The sequence below is a fragment of the Octopus bimaculoides genome, chromosome 14 (genome assembly GCF_001194135.2).
Source record: "Octopus bimaculoides isolate UCB-OBI-ISO-001 chromosome 14, ASM119413v2, whole genome shotgun sequence".
NCBI classification, from domain to species: Eukaryota; Metazoa; Mollusca; class Cephalopoda; order Octopoda; family Octopodidae; genus Octopus; species Octopus bimaculoides.
In genome coordinates, this window is record NC_068994.1 from 1,505,137 (window position 1) to 1,527,019 (window position 21,883).

The 21,883-nt window shown below is 37.3% G+C and overlaps 1 protein-coding gene across 3 annotated transcripts in view; it reads right to left on the minus strand.

Moving 5' to 3' along the window:
* Positions 1–2,195: 2,195 nt before the first annotated feature.
* LOC106873243 (putative protocadherin beta-18) overlaps positions 2,196–21,883 on the minus strand; it is a 126,999-nt gene continuing 107,311 nt past the window's right edge. For 2 of the 3 annotated variants that reach the window (XM_014920517.2, XM_014920522.2), the window contains exons 2-3: positions 8,869–11,306; positions 2,196–5,347 (exon numbers count right to left, since the gene is read on the minus strand). In XM_014920517.2, the coding sequence (XP_014776003.1) occupies positions 5,321–5,347; positions 8,869–11,306 (2,465 nt within the window). In that variant the 3' untranslated portion in view covers positions 2,196–5,320. Of the gene's footprint in view, positions 5,348–8,868; positions 11,307–21,883 lie in introns of those variants that run through there. The other variant, XM_014920521.2, reaches the window with a different exon arrangement.

Here is a 21,883-nt window from a genome sequence, read left to right on the forward strand (position 1 = left end):
TTCCCTCGTTCTTATGTTTGTTACTCTGTGAAACAGGAGTAGGGTTATTCCTTTCATTCTCATCATCATGTACCTGTAGATTAGAGAGCAAGAGAGAAGCCTCTGCATCTGTGGTGTTTCTTGGTTGTCCCTAGCTGGAGTCTCTCCTGTATCAGGAGGCCTGCATCATTCATATTATCTCATTTCACTTTCTATTCCATGTCTCTCTCTCTCTCTCTCCATCGTTTTTGTTAATCCCCACACATATTGTTGTCCCTCCTTATGATGTCCCCTTCATCTATGCCTCTGTGGTTAAGATAAGAAATTACTATTGTTATTGATTCAAGTATTTCTTAATTTATTTTAACAACTTCCGTTTGCTACATTTAGTTGGTTTTTAAGTTTTACACTTCTTCAGACATCCACGTCCATTTGGATTCATTTTCTCTATTTTACTATCGTTTCACTTTATTTAATCTGTTTCATAATTCTGGTTATGTTGCAGATCTGGAATTTGTATTTGTGCTTTATAATTATAAACAAGTGTCAACTTACCCTGTCAAACCTGGGCCCCTCTGTCTTACTCTTAGCCTGGACGCCTGAGCAAAAAACATATTAGCTGCACATACAGCTCAAGCGTAACGATTGCAGGCAAACTAATGAACAGAATCACCAAAAAATTCAGGAGCCTAACAGTTATAGACCTTTTCCCTTTCAACTACCATATTTCTTCCCTCATCCCTTCACCAGTCTGATTGTCTAAATCAGTCTCATTGTCTGTGTAAGAACAGATATCATCAATAATTTCCTCAACTGCAATGAGTCTAGGCCTTGCTCAGTTACAAGATGAAATGTTGGCTTTATCACAAAATTGTTTCTTCCTTTTTTGATTAAGAAAAAAAGGAAACAACAACTATGGGGAACGCTATAAACAATAAGTCCTTAAAACCACACTTGACTACAAAGCTGTAAATGTGATCAGTTGACTAATTTTAGTATTTTATCTGCTTTTTCTGTGTGTTGTTTGTTACTGCTGTCGCAGGAATCTGGTAGGGATTCCAGTTATGCTATTCCTGGTATACAGGAACACAGTGTTCTAGGTCTAACAAACATTCTATGTTTGGCTCCTTCTATTCCCATGCACCAACCTTATTTTTGACTCGGAATTGAATGACATTGCACATATGTGGAAACCAATATGATATCTGAAATTGGGATTTAAGTGTTTGTTGTGTTTGTATGCTTTTTGTTGTGAACTTTTTTTGTCTTGTATTCTCATTGTTTTAAGATTGTCTCTGATTGAGATTCTAGTTCCGTTAAGGGTTACACTTGTTCAAGGAATTTATCATTTATAGTTTTATTGTGTGCACACACACACACACACACAGAAACACATCTCTTCTGTATTTGATCATCTGACTTCTTCCTCCAAAGAAGGAGCTGGTCTCTAACAAAGATACAAAGCTCTGTCTTTGGAATGTAGATATTGAAAACAATGTCACATTTTCAATCTGAGGCATGTCCTGCACAGTTTTACCGTTCCACCTACAGATGGTATTTGTAATGTGTGAATCGGTTGATTTCTTTTCCTGAAAATCCAAGAGTATCCAGACTCAGAGCTTTCACTTACAAAACCAAGTGATCCAATTATCATTGGTATAAATATGAATTTATAATCCAGATATAAAAAGCTGAAGGTTTCGAAGCAGTCGTCCATAGTTACCTTCTTTCTTTTTGATTTTAAAGAGATATTCACATCAGCTGATCTCTATGATGGGGGTACATACTTTATGTATGTACAGTCATGTTTATATATATATATATGTGTGTGTGTGTGTGTATATATATATATATATATATATATATATGACTATATAATCTCAATATTGTCTCATACCACAAGGAAATTAATCTCTTCTTCTGGTTTCGGTCCCCATCTCTTGTTTGATCCAGTTGTGGGGGTGAGGAGTGGTGGCAAAGGGATGACTTACCTTCTGTAGCTGTGGATGATGATGTCTGATCCCCTTCTGTTCCATTTAAACCACATACTCTGATACCTATTCTGATATTTTCTACCACCAATATCTTTCATATATATACATATATAAATATGTGTATATCTATATATATATATATGCCTGGACAACTTTTCTTATGACAATATATAGACACATATTTTAAAGCACATGCATGGATATACACTCATATACAGTGTGTATGTATGTAGAATGTTTTTATAGTTTTATCAAATACAAGTTACACAGTAACAAAATATAACTGTAATAATAATAATAATAATAATAATAATAATAATTTGCTTAAATTAGGCTCAAAGCCTTAAAATTAAAGAAAGTCATGATAGTGCTGCCCTCTTCAAGGGGCCTTAATGAAGTAAATGAACGAGTTCCAATGGTGAGATTGGAACCCCGATTGTAGATTTGATTTGCCAAGAATTTGCCGCCACACCATGGCGCTCATAATAATAATAATAATAATAATAATAATAATGGATTTCTTTTGAGAGGGCACCATGTCATATTTGTAAAGGAACAAAAGTGCAGTTGATTGAAATTGTTTACCTCAGTATATAACTGGTACACCAAATATTGTAGAGGGTGGGGTGAGTTTCAAGTCAGATATTTTGTGGATGCCAAGAATTTATTTTAAAATTCTTTTGGATACCCCAAATTACCTGAGTCATATACCTTTTCCCCCACGGCCTCAACTTGACCATCCAATGAATAATAATAATAATAATAATAATAATAATAATAATAATAATAAATGTTTTCTAACACAGGCACATGGCCGCACATTTGAGGGTGGGAAGAGTCGATTATAATAATGATAATAATTTCTTAGAGAGGAACAGGGTGTGTATATTTACAGGGGTTGTGTGTGGGGAGGGGGTGAGCAGGGTCATGAGTCGGGGTGTTGCACAAGTTTTAGTCTAAAGACATCCGGTCAAGAGAAATGTCTATGAGTTATCTCCCTTATGTTAAAGTTCCACTTTCCCACAAACAGGCACACACACTATATGCTTATGATGTCTGCATGTGTGTGAGCATATATATGTATGTATATAAGTATGTCTATAAATACATACACATATGTGTGTCTGTATATATATATGTACATACACACACACATATATATGTAGATTTATATTATGTGCATGTATGTATAAGTGTATATATGGATACATTCTCAAATTAGAAGTTTTTTACATGTTTATAGGCTGGGGTCTATTTGAAATTTTCAAGTCAATTATATACATACATATATCTATCTATCTATATACCTATATATATATATATATATATATATATATATATATACATACACATATATACACACATAGATGTATATATATATTCACAAGGAAATATATACATTTAGTTGTGTAGAATATCCAGGTATTTGTAAAATAATTCTACATAGGTTTATGTCCGTGACATGTGTGAGTGTATATGTGTGTGTGTGTGTGCTTCTTTGTGGAATATGTGATAGCAAGAAACGTAAGGTGGAAGAAGGAAAGAAAGGAAAGCAAGAAGGAACAAAGGAAGGAAGAGGAGGAAGAAAGAAAAAGAAAAAGAAGCCAACTGAGAGAAGTGAGGCTTAGATTGGTAATAAAGGCACTGTGTACCAGGGTATGTGGTACTTCCAGTAATAGACACAGACAACAGAGAAGTAGTGGTGGTGGTGGTGGTGGCGGTGGAGGTGGCTGTAGACATGAGTGATAGTAGTGGCGGTGGGAGGCAAGGGTCAGAGGTTAAGTGTGTATGGGTGGGCGTGTGTGGTGGGGGTAGGGACAGGTGTGTGTGTGTGTGTGTGTATTTTAAAAACAACAGCTAAGCATAACAACCTACCACTGTAGAGTGATAGAAAAACAGTTGAGGTGGCCATCTTCAACACTGAGACATTGGCAGTAGTAGTAGCAGCAGCAGCAGTAGTAACAGTAGTAGTAGTGGTTGTAGTAGTTGTAGTAGTAGTAGGAGGATAGAAAAGGTAGTAGTCATAGTGGTTACAGAAGTAGTAGTAGTGATTGTAGTAGAAGTAGAAGGAAAGGTAGTAGTAGTAGTGTTAGTAGTATTTCTTCAATGTCATTCCCTTTTGCAAGCATCATTACTTCTATCATCAGAATGAATATTATTATCATCATCATCATCATCATTATTATTAATATCAAATTAATATTAGCATCATCATCATTATTATTATTATTATTATCATTATTATTATTAACACTTCCAAGTGCACACATATATTTGTTGTTGTTGGTGTTGTTGTGGTTTTTTGTTTGATAGTTCTGCCGGTGAGCAGCAGTCGGCCCACATTGAACCATGGTAGATATGAACCTCATATCGATGACAACGCCTTTTGTCAGCAACGATGACAAACAAAACAAAAATATATAAAAAAAAAAAAAATTCAAATAATAATGATAAGAAATTAAAAAGTAAATAAATGTTTGAAATATTATAAACAAATGTAAAAACAAAAAGTAAAAATATATAATATGGAATTTCCAACTGAAATCCTTTGAAACATTGAGTCAGATTTTGTAGAATTCAGTAAAAAAAACGTCTTTTTGTAACATTTACTGCTTTTGTCTCAATTTGCTTTCAAATATGCGATATATATATATATGTTTGTCTATATGTATGTATGTGTGTATATATATGTATGTACATATATATATATATATATATATATAAAAAGACGTGAGGACCTACAATTTTTACTTTCCTTATACTTCATTTATCTCTCTCTCTATATATATATATGTATGTATGTGTATATGTGTGTGTGTATTTGCATATACATGCATATATATTTACATACATATATATATGTGTGTGTGTGTTTGTGAGTTGAGGATGTCCATTGTTCTATAGATTTTGCTGTGTGTATATGTTTAGTTTCTTTTTATTTTATTTTATTTATTATCATTATTTGTTTTGGGGTCCACATATTGCTCTTCTTGTTCATATAGCAGTTAATTATTTATCCAGGGAGTTTTCTGTCTTTGTCTTTCTCTCTCTCTCACACACTTTTTCTCACTCTCTCTTTATATATATATATATATATATATATATATATATGCATACATGTGTACATATGCACACACACACACATATATATATATATGTGTGTGTGTGTATATATATACATGTATGCACACATATGTATATGCATAATATATATATATACATACACATATATACACACACACATATATATATGTATGTGTGTCGTCAGTGAAGTTGTGATGTCATCCTTGAATTGGTCTCTTGAAGGAGATAATGGAACAGTTTCTGTTGAAAGGGTCAGCATAACTTTATCGCTTTGGAATACGGGTTGGCAGCTGGAAATAGAAGAAAAAGGAAATATGTAAACTTAATTATGATATATCAAATAGAAACATATGTGTAATTAGCTAATTGGCTTAATCTAATTGTTGAAACCTAATGCTTTACCCCAGCCCCATTCGGATATTTTCAGACTGTGTCATTGTTTAGGAGACAAAGACCATCTTTCGTTTTGCTGAAAGATGACACAAAGAGCAATTGCTTTCAAATTTTGGCACAAGCCCAGCAATTTCGGGGTGGGGGAGTAAGTCAATTATATTGACTCCAGTAATCAGCTGCTACTTAAGAACGAATGGCAAAGTCAACTTTGGTGGAATACATAATCGTGTGATTTAGCCAAGAAACATTTAACACAATACACATGTTCATACAAACATTCGTAAAGAATAAAGTGTTTTGAATGGCACAACGATGGACTATAATAACTGTTGTGATTTAATCGTCCATAGTCTGTCGATGGACTAGTTTTTAAACATCAAATGGCTTTGGGGGTCCACCAGAATAAATTAGTAATCAACGGAGTCCATAGATGAAAAAAATCGTTGGGAACCCCTGATCTAAATGGTTGCCGGCTATAAGAAACTGAATAGCCAAAGGGAGATAATTCCGCCATACGAATGCAGTCAATGTAAGGAAGGTAATTAATACAAGACAATCTGGGATAATCTTTATCAAGTGGAGATAATTCATCATTAAACCCAGTTTATTTGTTGCGGAAATAACGTCTCTCTGTTATTGCTACACATGACATTAAATATTGATGTTGTCATAGAATTAGAAATACTGAGGTTCCAGCCGTGACAATACTATATGAAATGTGCAATTCTTCAATTTAGAGTTAATTATATGGCAATAAAGAAAGTAACCTTTATGAGCAGAATGAAAGGGAGATAACCGCCGAATAACAAAAACGCCAAAATATTGGCCTCTTGTTCCTATTTATTCGCTGGTTAGTTCTAACCGGACATTCCAACCGTGACATCCCATCAGAATACATTCACGACAAATGTCCTTCCTTTGTATAAGGTAGTATAGTATATATTGCGAAAGATAAGGTTGCACGTTCTTGTAATGCGGCCTTGCTCATTAAGGTACAAAATTTGGAAGCAGGAAGCCATATCACTATTTTAATTTACTTATCTTTCCATGGTAGATGAGAAGGTGTTCGCTTCTTTAAAATTATCCTTGTCCTGGCCATGCTGGAACATGTATTGGTTATTTTACGATTTCTGCAAACTTCTCTACAAAGGTCGGGTCCTATCCGTTCTTTTCTCTCTATACCACGTTCTATTCCATGAACGGGTTTTCTTTGGAGATGAGTCGACCCCATATGGAAACATAAGGGCTCTCATCTTTTCACAGTACAAAGCTATTGAGTTAAAGGTTTCTTGGCCAATGCACACCATTATTAATTAGAGAGAAATATCGTTTTTTGGCTTACAGACTTGTGTCAAAGAATCAGGAATTTAATGAGGTACAACTTGCCACGTTTTATGTTTGAACAAAGTGGGATTAAAATCTTCTTTATTGTTGTTACTAGTCTTACGGTCATCATCATCGTCATTACTATTATCATTGTTTTTGCTGTTATCTAAACCGGGATTGCAGAAACACTACAATGTCTTTATCAGTGTTAAGAGTTATGTCCCTTTGAAGCCTTCTGATGTTGGTTGCATCAACAACCGAGATCAGGGTCGATTCAATTAGTTACACCTTGTCTCCCACTACTAAAACGTTTCTTTAGAAATCATCATCATCATTTATTATTAATATTATTATCATTTCCTTTTCATTCCTGCTGAGCAGCACTCAACAGCAACCCTATTGAGTGCATGATGGAGATCCCCTTCTGATGAGTCACATAGTGCCATGTCTCCTGTGAACACCAGCTGACTGATTCCACATCTGCTGGTCTTGATACCACTTCCAACCTAGCTATGCAAGTCAAATCCTGTCCATAAAGATTGTGAGCAGGAGAAGTGAGTGTCTAAATACTCGCAGAGAATTTATCTGAACACAAATACTTTGGGCATTCGTCTGGAGATGAAAGTCTCCATTTATCCCTATGGGGGCCTGCTTAATGTACTCTACATGTGAGTGGAGTTCCACTGCAGCAGGTGGGGAAGTTCAAGTATCTTGGGGTCATCTGCATGAATGATGGAAGACGGGAGGATGAATTAAGTGCAAGAATTGCAGGAGTTGGTGCAGTAATGGTGCCAGTTCAACATTCGGTCATCAGAAGATGGGATTTAGATGTAAAAAATCAAACTTGTTATCTTCAATTCGGTATTTGTACCTACCCTTACCTTTGGTCATGAATCTTGCGTAATGATTGAAAGACTATGATTGCATATAGAAGCAAGGTGGGGATTTCCACCCAACAAAGGGTTGTTGAAGTAGCATTAATCAATAAAGTGCATAGCTTTTGTGGCCAAGTGGTTAGGCTGTTGCACTCATAAGCACTAGATTGTGGGTTTGACTTCCTGACTGGGCAGTGTTGTGTGTTCTTGAGCGAGACACTTCATTTCTCAGTGCTCCATTCCCCTTTCTATCAGGGGGGAATGTTGATCTGCTCACCTAGCCAGCAGGGTCACATCATTTGAAGGCTGAAACAATGCAAAAGCTCATTGTGACCAGCGATGTGTAGCATCATCTGACAGTCTGGTTGGTCACGTGGTCACATGATAAAGAGAAATGGTAAATGCTGAGAGAAGGGTAAACCTATAACAGAAAGTTCTTCAGAATCTGGTTCCTGTTCACTGGGAGATCTAATTAAGTGATTAAGGAGGTTGAGGAGAAGTTTAAGGGTTTGTCATCTGTTTGCAACAAAGAATTTTTGTATGAAAATCATGGTAGTGAGGTATGTAATGCTACATGGTGGTGAAACCTGGAATATGGCATGTGGAAGATCTGTGATATATGGAGAGACACGGGGTGTGATCTGTTGTATGTGTAATATTGTAGCTACATGGTGGTGAGAAATGTGACTGCTTTTGTAGAAATAAACTGAGAGAATGATCAAATATTCAAGCCATCAGCAGTCAGAGCGATGTCCTTGAAGATGCAGACACGTAGAGGATGAATGGTAATGAGTGTTGAGTCCTGTATTCATTCAGAGGTTGTGGCAATGAAAAACTGAGCTACACAAGAAAGGATGGTGTAGTTAAACCTCACAAATAAGACAATACAGGGTCTTGAAGACCAATGTGTTAATATTGAAATCGGTTAAAGCACAGAGCCAGTGGAATTTTTACCATGTCAGGTAAAATACGTAGCATTTTGTCTTTCTTTACTCTCTGAGTTCAAATTCCACTGGGGTCGGCTTTGTCTTTCATTCTTTCAGGATCAATAAAAGAAAAAAAATACCAGTTGAGCAGTGAGGATGATAAAATTGACTATGCTGGAAAGTATCTTGGTGTGTGTGTGTGTGTGTGTGTGTGTGTAGGTAAGAGTGGAAGTATAGTGTGAAATGTAGAGAGTGAAATTAAAAAGAAAGAGGAGAGAGAGAGAGACTTACCAACAAGACGGAAGGAGGTCTCCGTTCTGTGGTCGATGTTATCCACTCACTCTGTGATTCATATTGTGGGTAGAACTCGGCTTTTGATTCGATCACCTGAGTATTTCGTCGACTCACCTCAGCCGAATGACCTGATGTGGGGACAGGTTTCTTCGTCTGAGTTATGTAATGACTTTTCTCCCTGTCCGATGGGATTGCTGTACTGACACCAGCCCTTGGAGAGCCGTGTCGGTCATTGTTACAGCGGACAAAACAGAGTGTGATGGAAACTACAAGAATGACTGAGAGTATTACAGCAATGGCTACAATGATTATGAACCATGTAAGATTGATCATGTTGTCAGAGGAGGGCTGAAAGTTATTCGACACCGAAGTCTTATTACTGACACTCAGTGTTAGAATGATGGTGGTGGTTGCTGTCAGAGCTGGTGTGCCACTGTCTTTCACAAGAAACTCAAGTCTGTAGGTGCCAGCATCGTTTTGGTAAACTGTCCGTGCATAAGACAGAACTCCCGAATAAGGGTTTATTGAAAATAACTGTTTGTTGTTGCCACCAACTATTTCGTATCGCAAGAAAGCATTTAAATGACTGTCCCTGTCTGAAGCCCTTAATACAGTGATCTCTTTTTTACTTTGGGGATGATAGCTAACATCAAATCTAAATGGGTCCATACTAGGGAAGGTAAAATAAGGGGCATTATCATTCTCATCTAAAACCTCTACAATCACATTGGCTGTGTTATTTAATGAAGGATTCCCGTTGTCTTTGACAAATACTTGGAACTTATAAACATTCTGTTGTTCTCTATCCAGTGGTATAGTGGTTGAGATAAAACCATAATCAGTTATCTGGAATGGTATCACATGTTTGCTGGTACTCAGCAGAGAAAAAGTCAGTTGACCTCCAGCTCCCATATCAGGGTCAGTAGCATTTATAAAACCAATGGGAAAGTTTGTTTTCCCATTTTCATAAGTCAGGAATTTAAAAGATTCTTTTGTAAACTGTGGCTGGACATCGTTGACATCCATCACTTCAATGGAGAACTGTCTCTGAGTCTGTAAAGGAGGGGACCCTTTGTCTTCGCAAGAAATTGTTATGTCATACCTATCTTGTTTCTCTCTGTCAACAGGTTTCTTTAACGTAATTTTATATTCTTTTGATCCTAAATCTAAAAGAAGGAATTTATCATGGTGTAGGCTACATTCCACCTCACCGTTCTGTCCAATATCATTGTCAATAACACTGACATAAGCTATGAAACTGCCAACTTTGATCCCTTCAGAAATGGCAGCAGTATTCTCTCTCAGCTCAGTGACAAAATTCACATCAATTACAGGTGGGTTATTATGTTGATTGATCACATTCACCATAACGATGGCTGTGGAACTGAGAGGGGAACTGCTGCCATCTTTGGCTTCGACCAACAATTTGTAATTTTTCTTTCGTTCTGATGATAAATTCTTTGCAATGAAAATCTCACCAGTGACATTATTCAACCAGAAATGGGATTTAGTATAAGCTGATGTTTCAGAGCTGAAATGGTATGTAACACGACCATTCTCTCCGGAATCTAAATCTTTGGCAGTCAATGTAATAATGGGTTTATCTCTTTGAAGTGCATTTCTTATGGAAACATTGTAAATATCTTTACTGAATATTGGGAAGTTGTCGTTATCATCAACAATAGAGACATGGATATTTAGCAAGCCCTGGTTTGGAGGGTAACCGCCATCTTTGGCAATTACTTGTAGATTGTATGAGTCCTTTGTTTCCCGATCAAGACTTTTGGTGAGAACAATACCAAGTTTGGAACTGCCGGTTATTCTTTTCTTTACCGACAGCATAAATGGTGCCTTGTCTTTGGTTTCTAATTGGTATGTAATCTTGGAGTTTCGAACCCCAACATCCCTATCTATAGCATTTGGAATAGCTTTCAACATGCCTTCTTTGTCCCCTTCAGAGAATTGGATGTTGGCAAACTTTTCAGGAAATTCAGGTCGGTTATCATTAACATCTTGTATGACAACTTTAATCTTCAGTACTTTCATAAAAGTTTCAGCTTTTCGAACTGCCACTTTGACTATTTTGGAACATTCCATTTTATATGAACACAGGGACTCAGCATCTAGTGATTGTGCTGTGTGCAGTTTACCTTTCTTGGTCACATTGAACAAGCGGAAACTGTCTGACAGTCTTTGTTCCAACTGGCTGAACGTTATAAGATTGTGATCTTGGAATGGTATTTTGTCCATCAAGTGTAAGTCTGTAGCGATGTCTCCCACATACGCTCCAGGTCCCTTCCCTTCTTCCACATGGTAGGTAAGATCTACACAGAGGCAGCAGTGAAGAACCAAGGAAAGTATTGCCGCTGTGTGAAGGACATCTTTTCTTTTTATTCTCTTCATCACTAAAAAATTGGTCAATGAAGGAAGGTCTTCTGGAACGACAAAGGAAAAAAAAAAAAATAGAAGAATGTTACGAAAGTTGGCAGAGTAAAAACGAAGGTTCATGTTGTGATTCTCAAAAAAGTAGATATTTATCTCCAATTAATGTTTCAATATTTCACACATCATACGAGCCATCACAACACCATGAACATACCTTTATACTTTGTGTATGTGTGTGTGTGTGTGTGCATATGTGTACACAGGTGTGCGTATCTGTGTGTGTGTGTGTGATGGTGGTAAACAAATATAAGACAATTTCACATCTATTAATGCAATGTGCAACATCACATATACAATTGTACATCAATATACTTACCCAAATGCATATCTACATTAAAATATATTTATCTGTAAGGTGGTGAGCAGGTACAATTGTTAGCACATCAGGTAAAATGCAGAGCAGCATTTCGTCCACCTTTACGTTCCGAGTTCAAACTCCACGAAGGTCAACTTTGTCTTTCATCCATCTGGGGTTGATCAAATAAGTATCAGTTGAGCATTGGGGTTGATGTAGTTGACTTATGCCTTCTCAACTTCGAAATTGCTGGCCTTGTGCCAAAATTTGAAACTTATATGCACACATACACATTTATGAGAACAAAATGAAAAGTGAGAATTTTGGTGAGAAGCCATGTGGTATTGGTTTACAAGTTTAGCTGCTGACTGACCAGAAGTAGAGAATAAAGAGTAAAGAGTAAAGTAAACAGGGTTTGATAGGAGAGTGATTGAGCAGACTAATGTCTGTCAGTGTGCATGGTTCATTGTGTGCCATGTGTTAGTTTGTCTAGGTGTTTCTTTTTATATATATGTTTGTGTGTGTGTATATATATAAAAGTAATATTTGGGTAAAACCCTTGTAGAATACTGTACAAATCTCATCCCACAGTTATTGGCTACCAGATATCATCATACAATGGAATTGCTCCAGCTACTGGACATACATCAGGGATTTCATAGTATCTGTAGAGTTTATATAAATAGATAGAACAACTTTCATTATTGAAAATCACTAAAATTGTTTCAACCCACTTTTACATTCATAGTACATTGGTGAGATGGTATAATTAATGTTGTGTAATCACCATCATCCATTAAGGGTGCAAGATGCACTTCTTCACTTGACCATACTGTCATTGCACTCAGGCTGTGAATGAATACTCACAAGTGTGTTATTTTCAGCAATTTTGCAAATGAAACTAAACCCACAGAAATGGTGAAGGACAAAATGCAATTATAATCAAACTCCCCAAAAATACAGAAATAAAGAAGAAAGACAGGACTTGGATGGAGGATAGGGATTACACAGCATGTTAATTATATCATCTTACCAACACGCTTCACTTCCTCCTCCCTTCTCCCCTGACCCCCTGTTATTCCCCTCTCCCTAATGCTGCTCTCCCTCTCTCTCTCTGCTACCATCCTCTCATAATCCTTTCTACTAAAGGCACAAGGCTTGAAATTTTTGGGGAGGGGTTAAGTCGATTACATTGTCCCCAGTGTGCAACTGGTACTTATTTTTATCAATCCTGAAAGGATGAAAGGCAAAGTCAACCTCGACAGAATTTGAACTCAGAACGTAAAGACAGATGAAATACTACTAAGCATTTCGCCTGGTGTACTAATGATTCAGCCAGCTCACCCCCACCTTATTCATCCTCTCACAACAACAACAACAATAATAATAATAATAATAAAGTTTTTTCTACCATCAGACTCTGCTCTTTCATCTTTGTCACCTACAAGTTGCCCCTTGTATTAATGGCTCCATTACAACCTTGCAAATGTTGGTAAACCAAACCATGTAGGAGCAATAGAGGGGCTGAGAGAGATCTCTAGCCTTGTTATTGACTAGACAACTTTTGTAGTTGCTAGTGCCATGGGAAACTGCTCTCAGTACGCTTTATAAGATGGCTGCGATTCAGAAGGGCCACAGAAGCCATGTGATGGCTTAGATATTGGAGCAAGACATGGTTAGCTGACCTGTTGCATTCTGTCAAACCATCCAACCTGTGCCAGCATAGAAAAATGAATGTAAAATAATGATAATGACGATGATGATGATGATGATGATGATGCGTGCAAGTTAGTGTCTGTGTGTGGCACATTGGGTCTGATGACTCACACATACTAAGGAGTGGATAGAATATATTTAGGCAGATTTTCTACAGCTGGATGCCCTTCCTGTCACCAGTTCTGCCTCCAAGCAATGTAAATATTTCCCCATTGCCCGGACATGTTCTCCACAGAATTTTGGCAATGAATGATAGGATTTTGTGACACCTTGAGCAAGTGATTTCTACTAGAGGTTTATGAGTGGATCTGGCAGATGGAAACTGAAAGAAGCCTGTTGTATGTGTGTGTTTGTATCTCCTTATCTTGAAATCATGCAAAAGATGTAAACAAATATCACTATCCTACAAAGTATGTCATTGACTTTCAATGAAAAAACGGTTATTAAAATGATGAACATGATGATGATGATGATGATGTGTGCAGTTAACTGGCAACAAATATATCATCTGACTGTATTGTGTCTATTATAGTACAGTATATATTGTGTATGCACTGGTGTGCATATATATATACATATCCAAATTTAAGGAATTGAGTAGATAAAATCCAGGTTATATATGGATTTGGGATCTTACTTTTACACACATATATATATATATGTGTGTTTTCTGAACTTTTTCCTCTGCCTTAAGCAAGGTTTTTTTTCATAATATTGATATTTATATACACCTTACAGGTAATTTTCAAATCACCTTAATTATCCAGCTGGTAACAAATATTACACCGTTATATTTTGAAAACCAACCACCCAATCGAATTTAAATGCTTATTCGTGTATTATGAATTACATCACATGTAATCACATGTATTACATGTACCATCACAATTTTGATTCAGTTTTTATCACAACTGTTCGACAAACAGGAATGTGAAACGCAGATTAGCAGTCTTGCCATAATTTTGCAGCTTTAATAAAAGTGTGTATGTATGTACACACACACACACACACACACACACACACACACACACACACACACACACACACACACACACACACGCACACACACACACACGCACGCACGCACACACACATATATATATATATACGTGTATATATAGATATATAATTATATAAATATAATTATAATTAAGGGTACTGAGAAAACAGCACCTATATGCTAGAAATAGGCATCAAATGACTCTAAAACCACATCATTTTGATGTGGTTTTTGCTGTCTACACACACACACACACATATATATATATACACACACACATACAAATATTTATATATGTATATATTATGTATACATGAGTGTGTGTAAGTATGTATGCATGTACATACATATATGTGTACATATATATGATGCCAATTCTTCCTGTCTGTTCAATTCTCAGACACAAAGTCATAGCACCCACTACCTGTTGAGTTGTTGTGCAATCTGATTAGCATATCACTTAGCTGAACTAAACTGTACTGTGCAAATTACCGTACGTCTCTCTGTCTGTCTGTTTGTCTATCTTACACACGGACCCATCTATAATATCTAGAAACATCTACACATAACATTTCCACACAGCCATGCACATATCTACACATACATCTACACACCTGCACACACACACACACACACACAAGTACACACACAAGGCATACAGAACGTTTGAGTAGATGTGAAGAAAGCCGAACAAAGCAACAAGATAGTGATAATTCTATAATTTATATCAACCAATCATCTCGCTAGCTAGATTAACTGCCAAATAATGATAGTGGAAGAGGCTGTAGTAGTTAAAGATGGCAGGTTCGCAGTAAATAACAACAAACACGTCTTCGTATATTTCTCACAACAGCAGCAACAACACCCTTTCAAGTGAATAAATACTGTGTGTCATTTTCTTTTCCTTTTTAGCTGTGATTCTTGATATTCAACACCTCTTCTCTACGTGGGTTTCCCCAGTTGGGCCAACATGGCTGTCTCTCTCTCTCTCTCTCTCACTGCTATTGGGACATTGTTTATCTAAGTATTCGTTTCAGCCTGTGAAGTATTTTCCACATCACCCATCGTATAAAAACCACTACCATTTCACACACACACACACACACACACACTCTCCCCGATCTGTGGCTCCCCATCATCATCATCATCATCAAGCATGCAACTACCATTACTATTGTTCTCACCATTACAGTTTCTAATTCACCTTTAAACCACAATGATACACTTTGCCTGCCACTCTTCATGGCCTCTCTAGCTCAACGCTCCTGGTACTTTGCTATTTTCTCTATACCTCTCACATACACTTTCTCATCATCATTATTTATTATTTACTATTCATCATCATTATTATTATTATTAGATAAAGGGTGAGCTGGTAGAATTGTTAGCATGCTGAACAAAATATTTAGTGGCATTTATGTTCTGAGTTCAAACTCTACTGACGGTGGCAGGTTGACTTTACTTTTCATCCTTTTGGGGTCAATAAAATAAGTACCAGTTGCATACTGGGGTCGATGCAATCGATTCCCCCATTTCTCTTAATTACTGGCCTTCTATCAAAATAAGAAAGAGGGAGCCTTCTTCTTCTTCTTCTTCTTCTTCTTATTGGTGGAATTGTGGGAAAGCATTGACTTTGATTCTAATTTTAGCAAAGTAATTTTTTTATTCCTTCTCCAAAGACTGATTAATGGCAGAAGGTAGTTGATAGGTCAGAGACGGTAGGGACTTCAGTGTATGCACCTGTACACAACACTGCTGCACTACTGCACAAGTAGCATAACAGTGGTAGCAGCAGCAGCAGCAGTAGTAGTAGTAGTAGTAGTAGTAGTAGCAGTAGTGGTGGTATGTGGGGAGAGAGAGAGAAAGAGAGAGAGGCAACATTGGTAATGGAGAGAGTGGGGAGATGTGGCATTCAGTTTCTATTTATCAAGAATTTGGAGTGTGCCATGGGGCTTGGAGTGTGCCACAGCATGCTGTGGTATTCTCAGAAATCCTGCGATGTGTCACAAAACATGCTTTGATATGTCATGACATACCTGGCTCTGCCATGGCACTCAGTTGCCTGTGAAGAAACAATGAGATGCATCTAAGATGGCAGGATGTAACATAATGTGTTGTGGCACATTGTGGCATGTTGTGATACTCCATGGTGTGTTGTGACATAATTGTGGTGTTTTGCGTTACACTGTGGCATACCAAATGACACTGGTGTATTCTATGAGAGTCTGTAATGTACCAGAATCCATTGTTCTGATGGTGTTAAGCTCAAACTCACCCTCTGACCAAACACATTCCCATTGTGACCCTTCCATCTGTTTCTATATCTAGCACTGCAGAAGACAATGTGTCCCCCTTTCCTTAGGATGGCTGATGTGATGCGAAGGCATTTTGCTGCTATTCCAAGCAGGCCAGGATGACTCCATTATGGCTTTGTCATGGGGGTTTCTCTTGTACTCCATGTTGCACACAGCAAAGTGTCATCAGTGTGTGTGACAGTGTGCCACAGAAACAACCTGGATACAAAATAATATCATTCAAGGTCAAGTGATGAAGATCCATGGGTAATGAGTCTCCCCTCTCTCTCCTCCACTTCTACTACCACTACTGCTCCTTTCAAGTAGTTAGGACTCCTCTCAACAGTCACTTAATTTGCTAGAAATAATAGCTACACCTCTTTCTCAAACCTACGTCCAATTGTGGCCTACTAGGAATAGCAGCCAACACTCCCTCAAATCAAACCCTACCATAATCTTCTCTCTCTACTACACACATTCCACCCCCTCAACATCTTCCATCTGTGGAAGGTTCCCATCCCCACCCCATATTCATGGAAAAATCAACCCCTTGCAACCCCACATGTTGGTGGCAGGAGACCAATAAATTTAAAGGCCACTGTCCCTCTTTTGTAAGTAAGTTGTAAGAAAAGAAAAAAAAAACAGATGTCACATTTACACCTGAACAATACAGTCATGATGATGACAATGACAATGATGATGAGACAGGAATTCGTAAATCATAGATCACCCTCATGAATGTGCATGTATTTGTGTGTGTGTGTGTGTGTGTGTGTGTGTGTGTGTGTCAGTCCATACAAAGATGACACTGTGTTCATCATCTGAAATTATAATAATGCTAACTTTGAAAGAACTAATAAGTGATTTATACAACACTTTTAAATTGTGGATTTGTCAGTTACCTTCAATGTAAACTAAAATACAGCTAACTTTCTAAGTCCATCACTTAGAAATTGGAAATCTGAATGATGGCTGCTGCTTTAGTCCACTGCTTATGAACAGCTGACATTGTGATACATCCCCAGTGAAGTCGTTTTAAACAAGAATTTTAATGGTTTCAGTTGTAGGACTGTGGCCATACTGGAGCACCACCTTAACTTATTTTCTATTGGTTTTGTTGTCATTTTATGCTGGTCTATGATTGAGTTTGTAGCAGCTGACCTTCCCAGAGTCTATTCTTGAATTCTTGGCTGTTCTGCTGTCATCATTAGGAGTTTATTCAATGTCTTCCTTTTAATGCTTCTGATTTGCTTTTAATCGAAGATATTTTACTGGTAAATGTTCTTCATAAGCCTTGCTATGTATTCCTTCTATCATGAGAATCTGAACTTTTAGTGTACTAAATTTCACATTGTTTTTTTATCTGCTCCTTAATAAATGAGTTTAGCTCATTTTAGAGTGTGACAGTATCTTCTGGAGTTTGGATAGCCATCAATATCATTGTCATTGGCATAACTCATTAGGTTGGCTGAGTGTACTTGTGTTCTGATGATGATAAATAATAATGGTCCTAGAACCATTCTCTGAAGTATACCACTTATTAAAGGTGACTTGGCAGAGAGAAAACAATTCACAGCAACAGATTGACTCCTACTGTGCAGGGAGCCAAAGAGTCATTTTTTGAGTTTTCCGGCAATACCAAGACCCCTTAACTTATGACAGATGATTCCATGAACAATCTTGTCGAATGCTTTGGCCAAATCAAGGTAGATGCAAGAGATTATTGAGAACGGTGTTATGCTGCTGTAATTGTTGTGTCATCTCAGAGGCTGCTTTCTTCAAGATATGTAATTATTTTTTTTTCACAGACAATGCAGTCGATAATTTTAGATGTGTGAGATGTGAAAGGAACAGATCTGTAGTTTTATGCTTCAGCCCTCCTACCTCCCTTCTGTATACCTGTTACTATTGCTATATCATGCAACTTTTGAAATCGTATCTTTAATGGTTTTCATGTTTTTAACAGTATGGCTTGGAGACTATCTGGTCGGGGGACTGAGTTTGAATCTAGTTCATTAATAGCCGTAAATACATCATCTTTCATAATATCATTAAGTTTTAGATGTGTCTCTGCAGTTGGGTTCTGGGGATCAAAGAATTTGTTTGGCATATGAACTATTTTGTTAAGCATAGGTTGGGAAGATGCACTGTTATACTGAGGACGCAACAGTGTGCATATTTGTGATGAATTATTGCTATATAGAGAAGGCGCATGGCTTAGTGGTTCGGGTGTTCAGCTCATGATTGTAAGGTCATGAGTTCAATTCCCGGCGATACGATGTGTCCTTTATTTCACATTGCTCCAGTCCACTCAGCTGGCAAAAATGAGTAGTACCTGTATTTCAAAGGGCCAGCCTTGTCACACTCTGTGTCATGCTGAATCTCCCTGAGAACTACGATAAGGGTACACATGTCTGTGGAGTACTCAGCCACTTGCATGTTTATTTCATGAGCAGGCTGTTCCATTGATCATATCAGCTGGGACCCTCGTCATTGTAACCGATAATCTGGTTATGTGTAGCTGATTTTTCTTTAGCAAAGTGGAAAAAGAAATCGGGAACAGATTTTATATTTCCCATTGTTCAGTGTTCCCTTAACAAAATTTCTTTTCCATGAGATAGTTTTAGGTCCAGTTCAATGTTCTTTATTTTCATATATTTTTTCTCTCTCTCTCATCAGTTGAAAGTGTTTGATATTTTTTCTGCTTTGTTGGTTTGCTTCTGGTGAATATCAGGGAGACTCTTGAGTTCTGGTGAGAGTCTGGACCAACACTGCTACTGTAAGGGATGTTTCTACTGTGGATTTGGTGGTGGCTTGGAGTCCTGCTTGTAATAGTGATCTCAAGTTCCTGGAAGAAGAGGGAAGGCACAGTCATGCTGTCGATATAACCTTTCCAGTTGGGAATAGCAGCAGATTTTAGGATTCCAAGGTACACATGTAGAAGCTACTAAGTGTGATTTAGTATTTAGTGGTGGTGTAAGAGGTTTGCTTTGGTGTTGGCTTGAATTGCTTATATGAATTGTGCTTTGTCCCAGGTAAATGGGTGAAGTTGCGGTCACTGCATATGCATAGTCTCTTGTGTTGAAAATAGTGGAAATAGTGGCATATTTTGTGTGTTCATAAATTTTGTTCTATTTACGGTTGCCAGATTTATCATGGAACTTTGAGGTGGACAGTAAGGGGAAGACAGTAGTGATTCTTCACTAATTAAAGTAATAGCAGCAGACCACCTTTGTTGATTGTAAGCATGTTGTGTAGCCATGAGTCTGTGTAACAGTATAACATTGATATATGGATGTGGAGGCAAAAAATACATGAATGTGTCTGCATGGATGTGTTCAATTGTATGAAGTGTGAGATCAGAAAAAATGTACAGTATACTCACAGGTCTGAGATGATAGTGACATGAAGGTTCTCAATAAAACTGCATCTTTCACAAGAGTTTTAATACTAATCTTGAGGATTTTGCAGGCACTCTTAATTTGTTATGTGCTTCTCCACACAATATATATAAAATTATTTCAAATTTTCAGAGTCAACTTTATCTCCTGACGATTACAAAATCATGAACTTTGAAAGTTTTTCATTTGATTACATCAACCACCAATGCTTGAATGGTACTTATTTTATTGGTCTCAAAAAAGGATGAAAGGTAAAGTAGACTTCAGTAGAAGACAATTTCTAAGTCATAATGTGAAATTGTGGTACAACAGGTAACTAAACAAAGATTACATAGAGAATTGGAGGAAAGAGATGAGGCTGTACGATGGCAACAAGTCATCTAATAGGAAGGGTGGGGGTGGTCGCAATAAATGTAGTTGCTGTGAGAGAAAGAAGAGCTGTGATGATATTTTGGGTTGCAGGTTCAATATCAAGCAAGACAAAAGATTGATCTTTGTTTGGAATCTATGCTTAACCATGACAAATTCAATTCTCTCTTCCCTTTCAGATTGAAATCCAGAACCTCTTTCCTTCCCTCCCACTATGTTTAATTAAAGTACCATAGATAAGCCACCACAGATAAACCTTCTACATTTTTTCAAGCTACCATATTTAAGCTATTATACTTATATTTCTTCTTTCACTAAATAAACCCTGCGTTGTGATTGGTAACCTTTTATCATACAATCTGCACAGAGAGTTTCTTTCTCCCTCAACATTTTCTTCTCCTTTATTCTGTCTCCTTTGTATTTGAAACCCCTGCTTCCATGACTAATTCGTTAACCAATGTAATGGAACGCATCACCTTCTCTTAGGTTTAGCTAATCCTGTACCAATATCTGTATAGCTTTATCAAGCTATACACAAACAAATTAGTGGGGATGAGAATACACTTACCAAAGGTGTATTACTTTAGGTACAACAGGGCTTAGGTCGTCAGTTACTTTTGTAGAGTTCACTCAGATTCGTTCCACACTCACTGTTTTCGTTCTCCTCCCGGAAGCCCCTTTCTTTCCTGCTGACCAACTCCCTAGCTAGCCCGCAGCAAAGAATCTGTCCACAGTTCACCTGTCACGAATCCTTCCTTACATCTGCCCAATACAAAAACTCTTCATTCTCTCTCTCTCTCCTTTTGACCCATCTCTGATCCCAATACTTGTACACCCATACTTGACATTGGTTACGCAATAAAAAGTTCTGACTACTCCTTTTCCCAACTGAATATGGCCACCCCTCCAGAATACAGTACAGTTTTATGTTCTTTGTCTTCACTGGGTTTACTTCCAGAGCATGGGGGATTGTCACAGGGATTTCAGCTGTAGTAATCTGCTATGTGAATAAAGTACAAAGTCCACCTTAGATTTTTACAAGAGGTTGTACAGGATTATGCATGGAAATGCATAAACTCTGTACAAAGACTGGACTGTCTCTTCCTATAACTACTACTATAATGGCCTCTGCTCCTTCAGACTTACTGTAAACTCCACAACTGATCTACAGCACCACTATGTCATTATACCAAACACCTATAATAAAAATGACCCATCACTACCGCCACCACCACCACCACTCAGTTATATAGGGATCCTAGAAAGGTCTGGAAAAGTTATAGACTTGCTTTTATTCTCCACTGAATACATACACAACCACACAGACACATGCATGCACACACACATACAAACATGTCTGAGCGTGTGTGTATCCATACAAAGATATTTACATTATACATACATATATACTCAGGTTACATATAGATACATGTCACAATATAGATAGACGTCACAATACATTACATGTAGATACAAAAAACATACACTCATA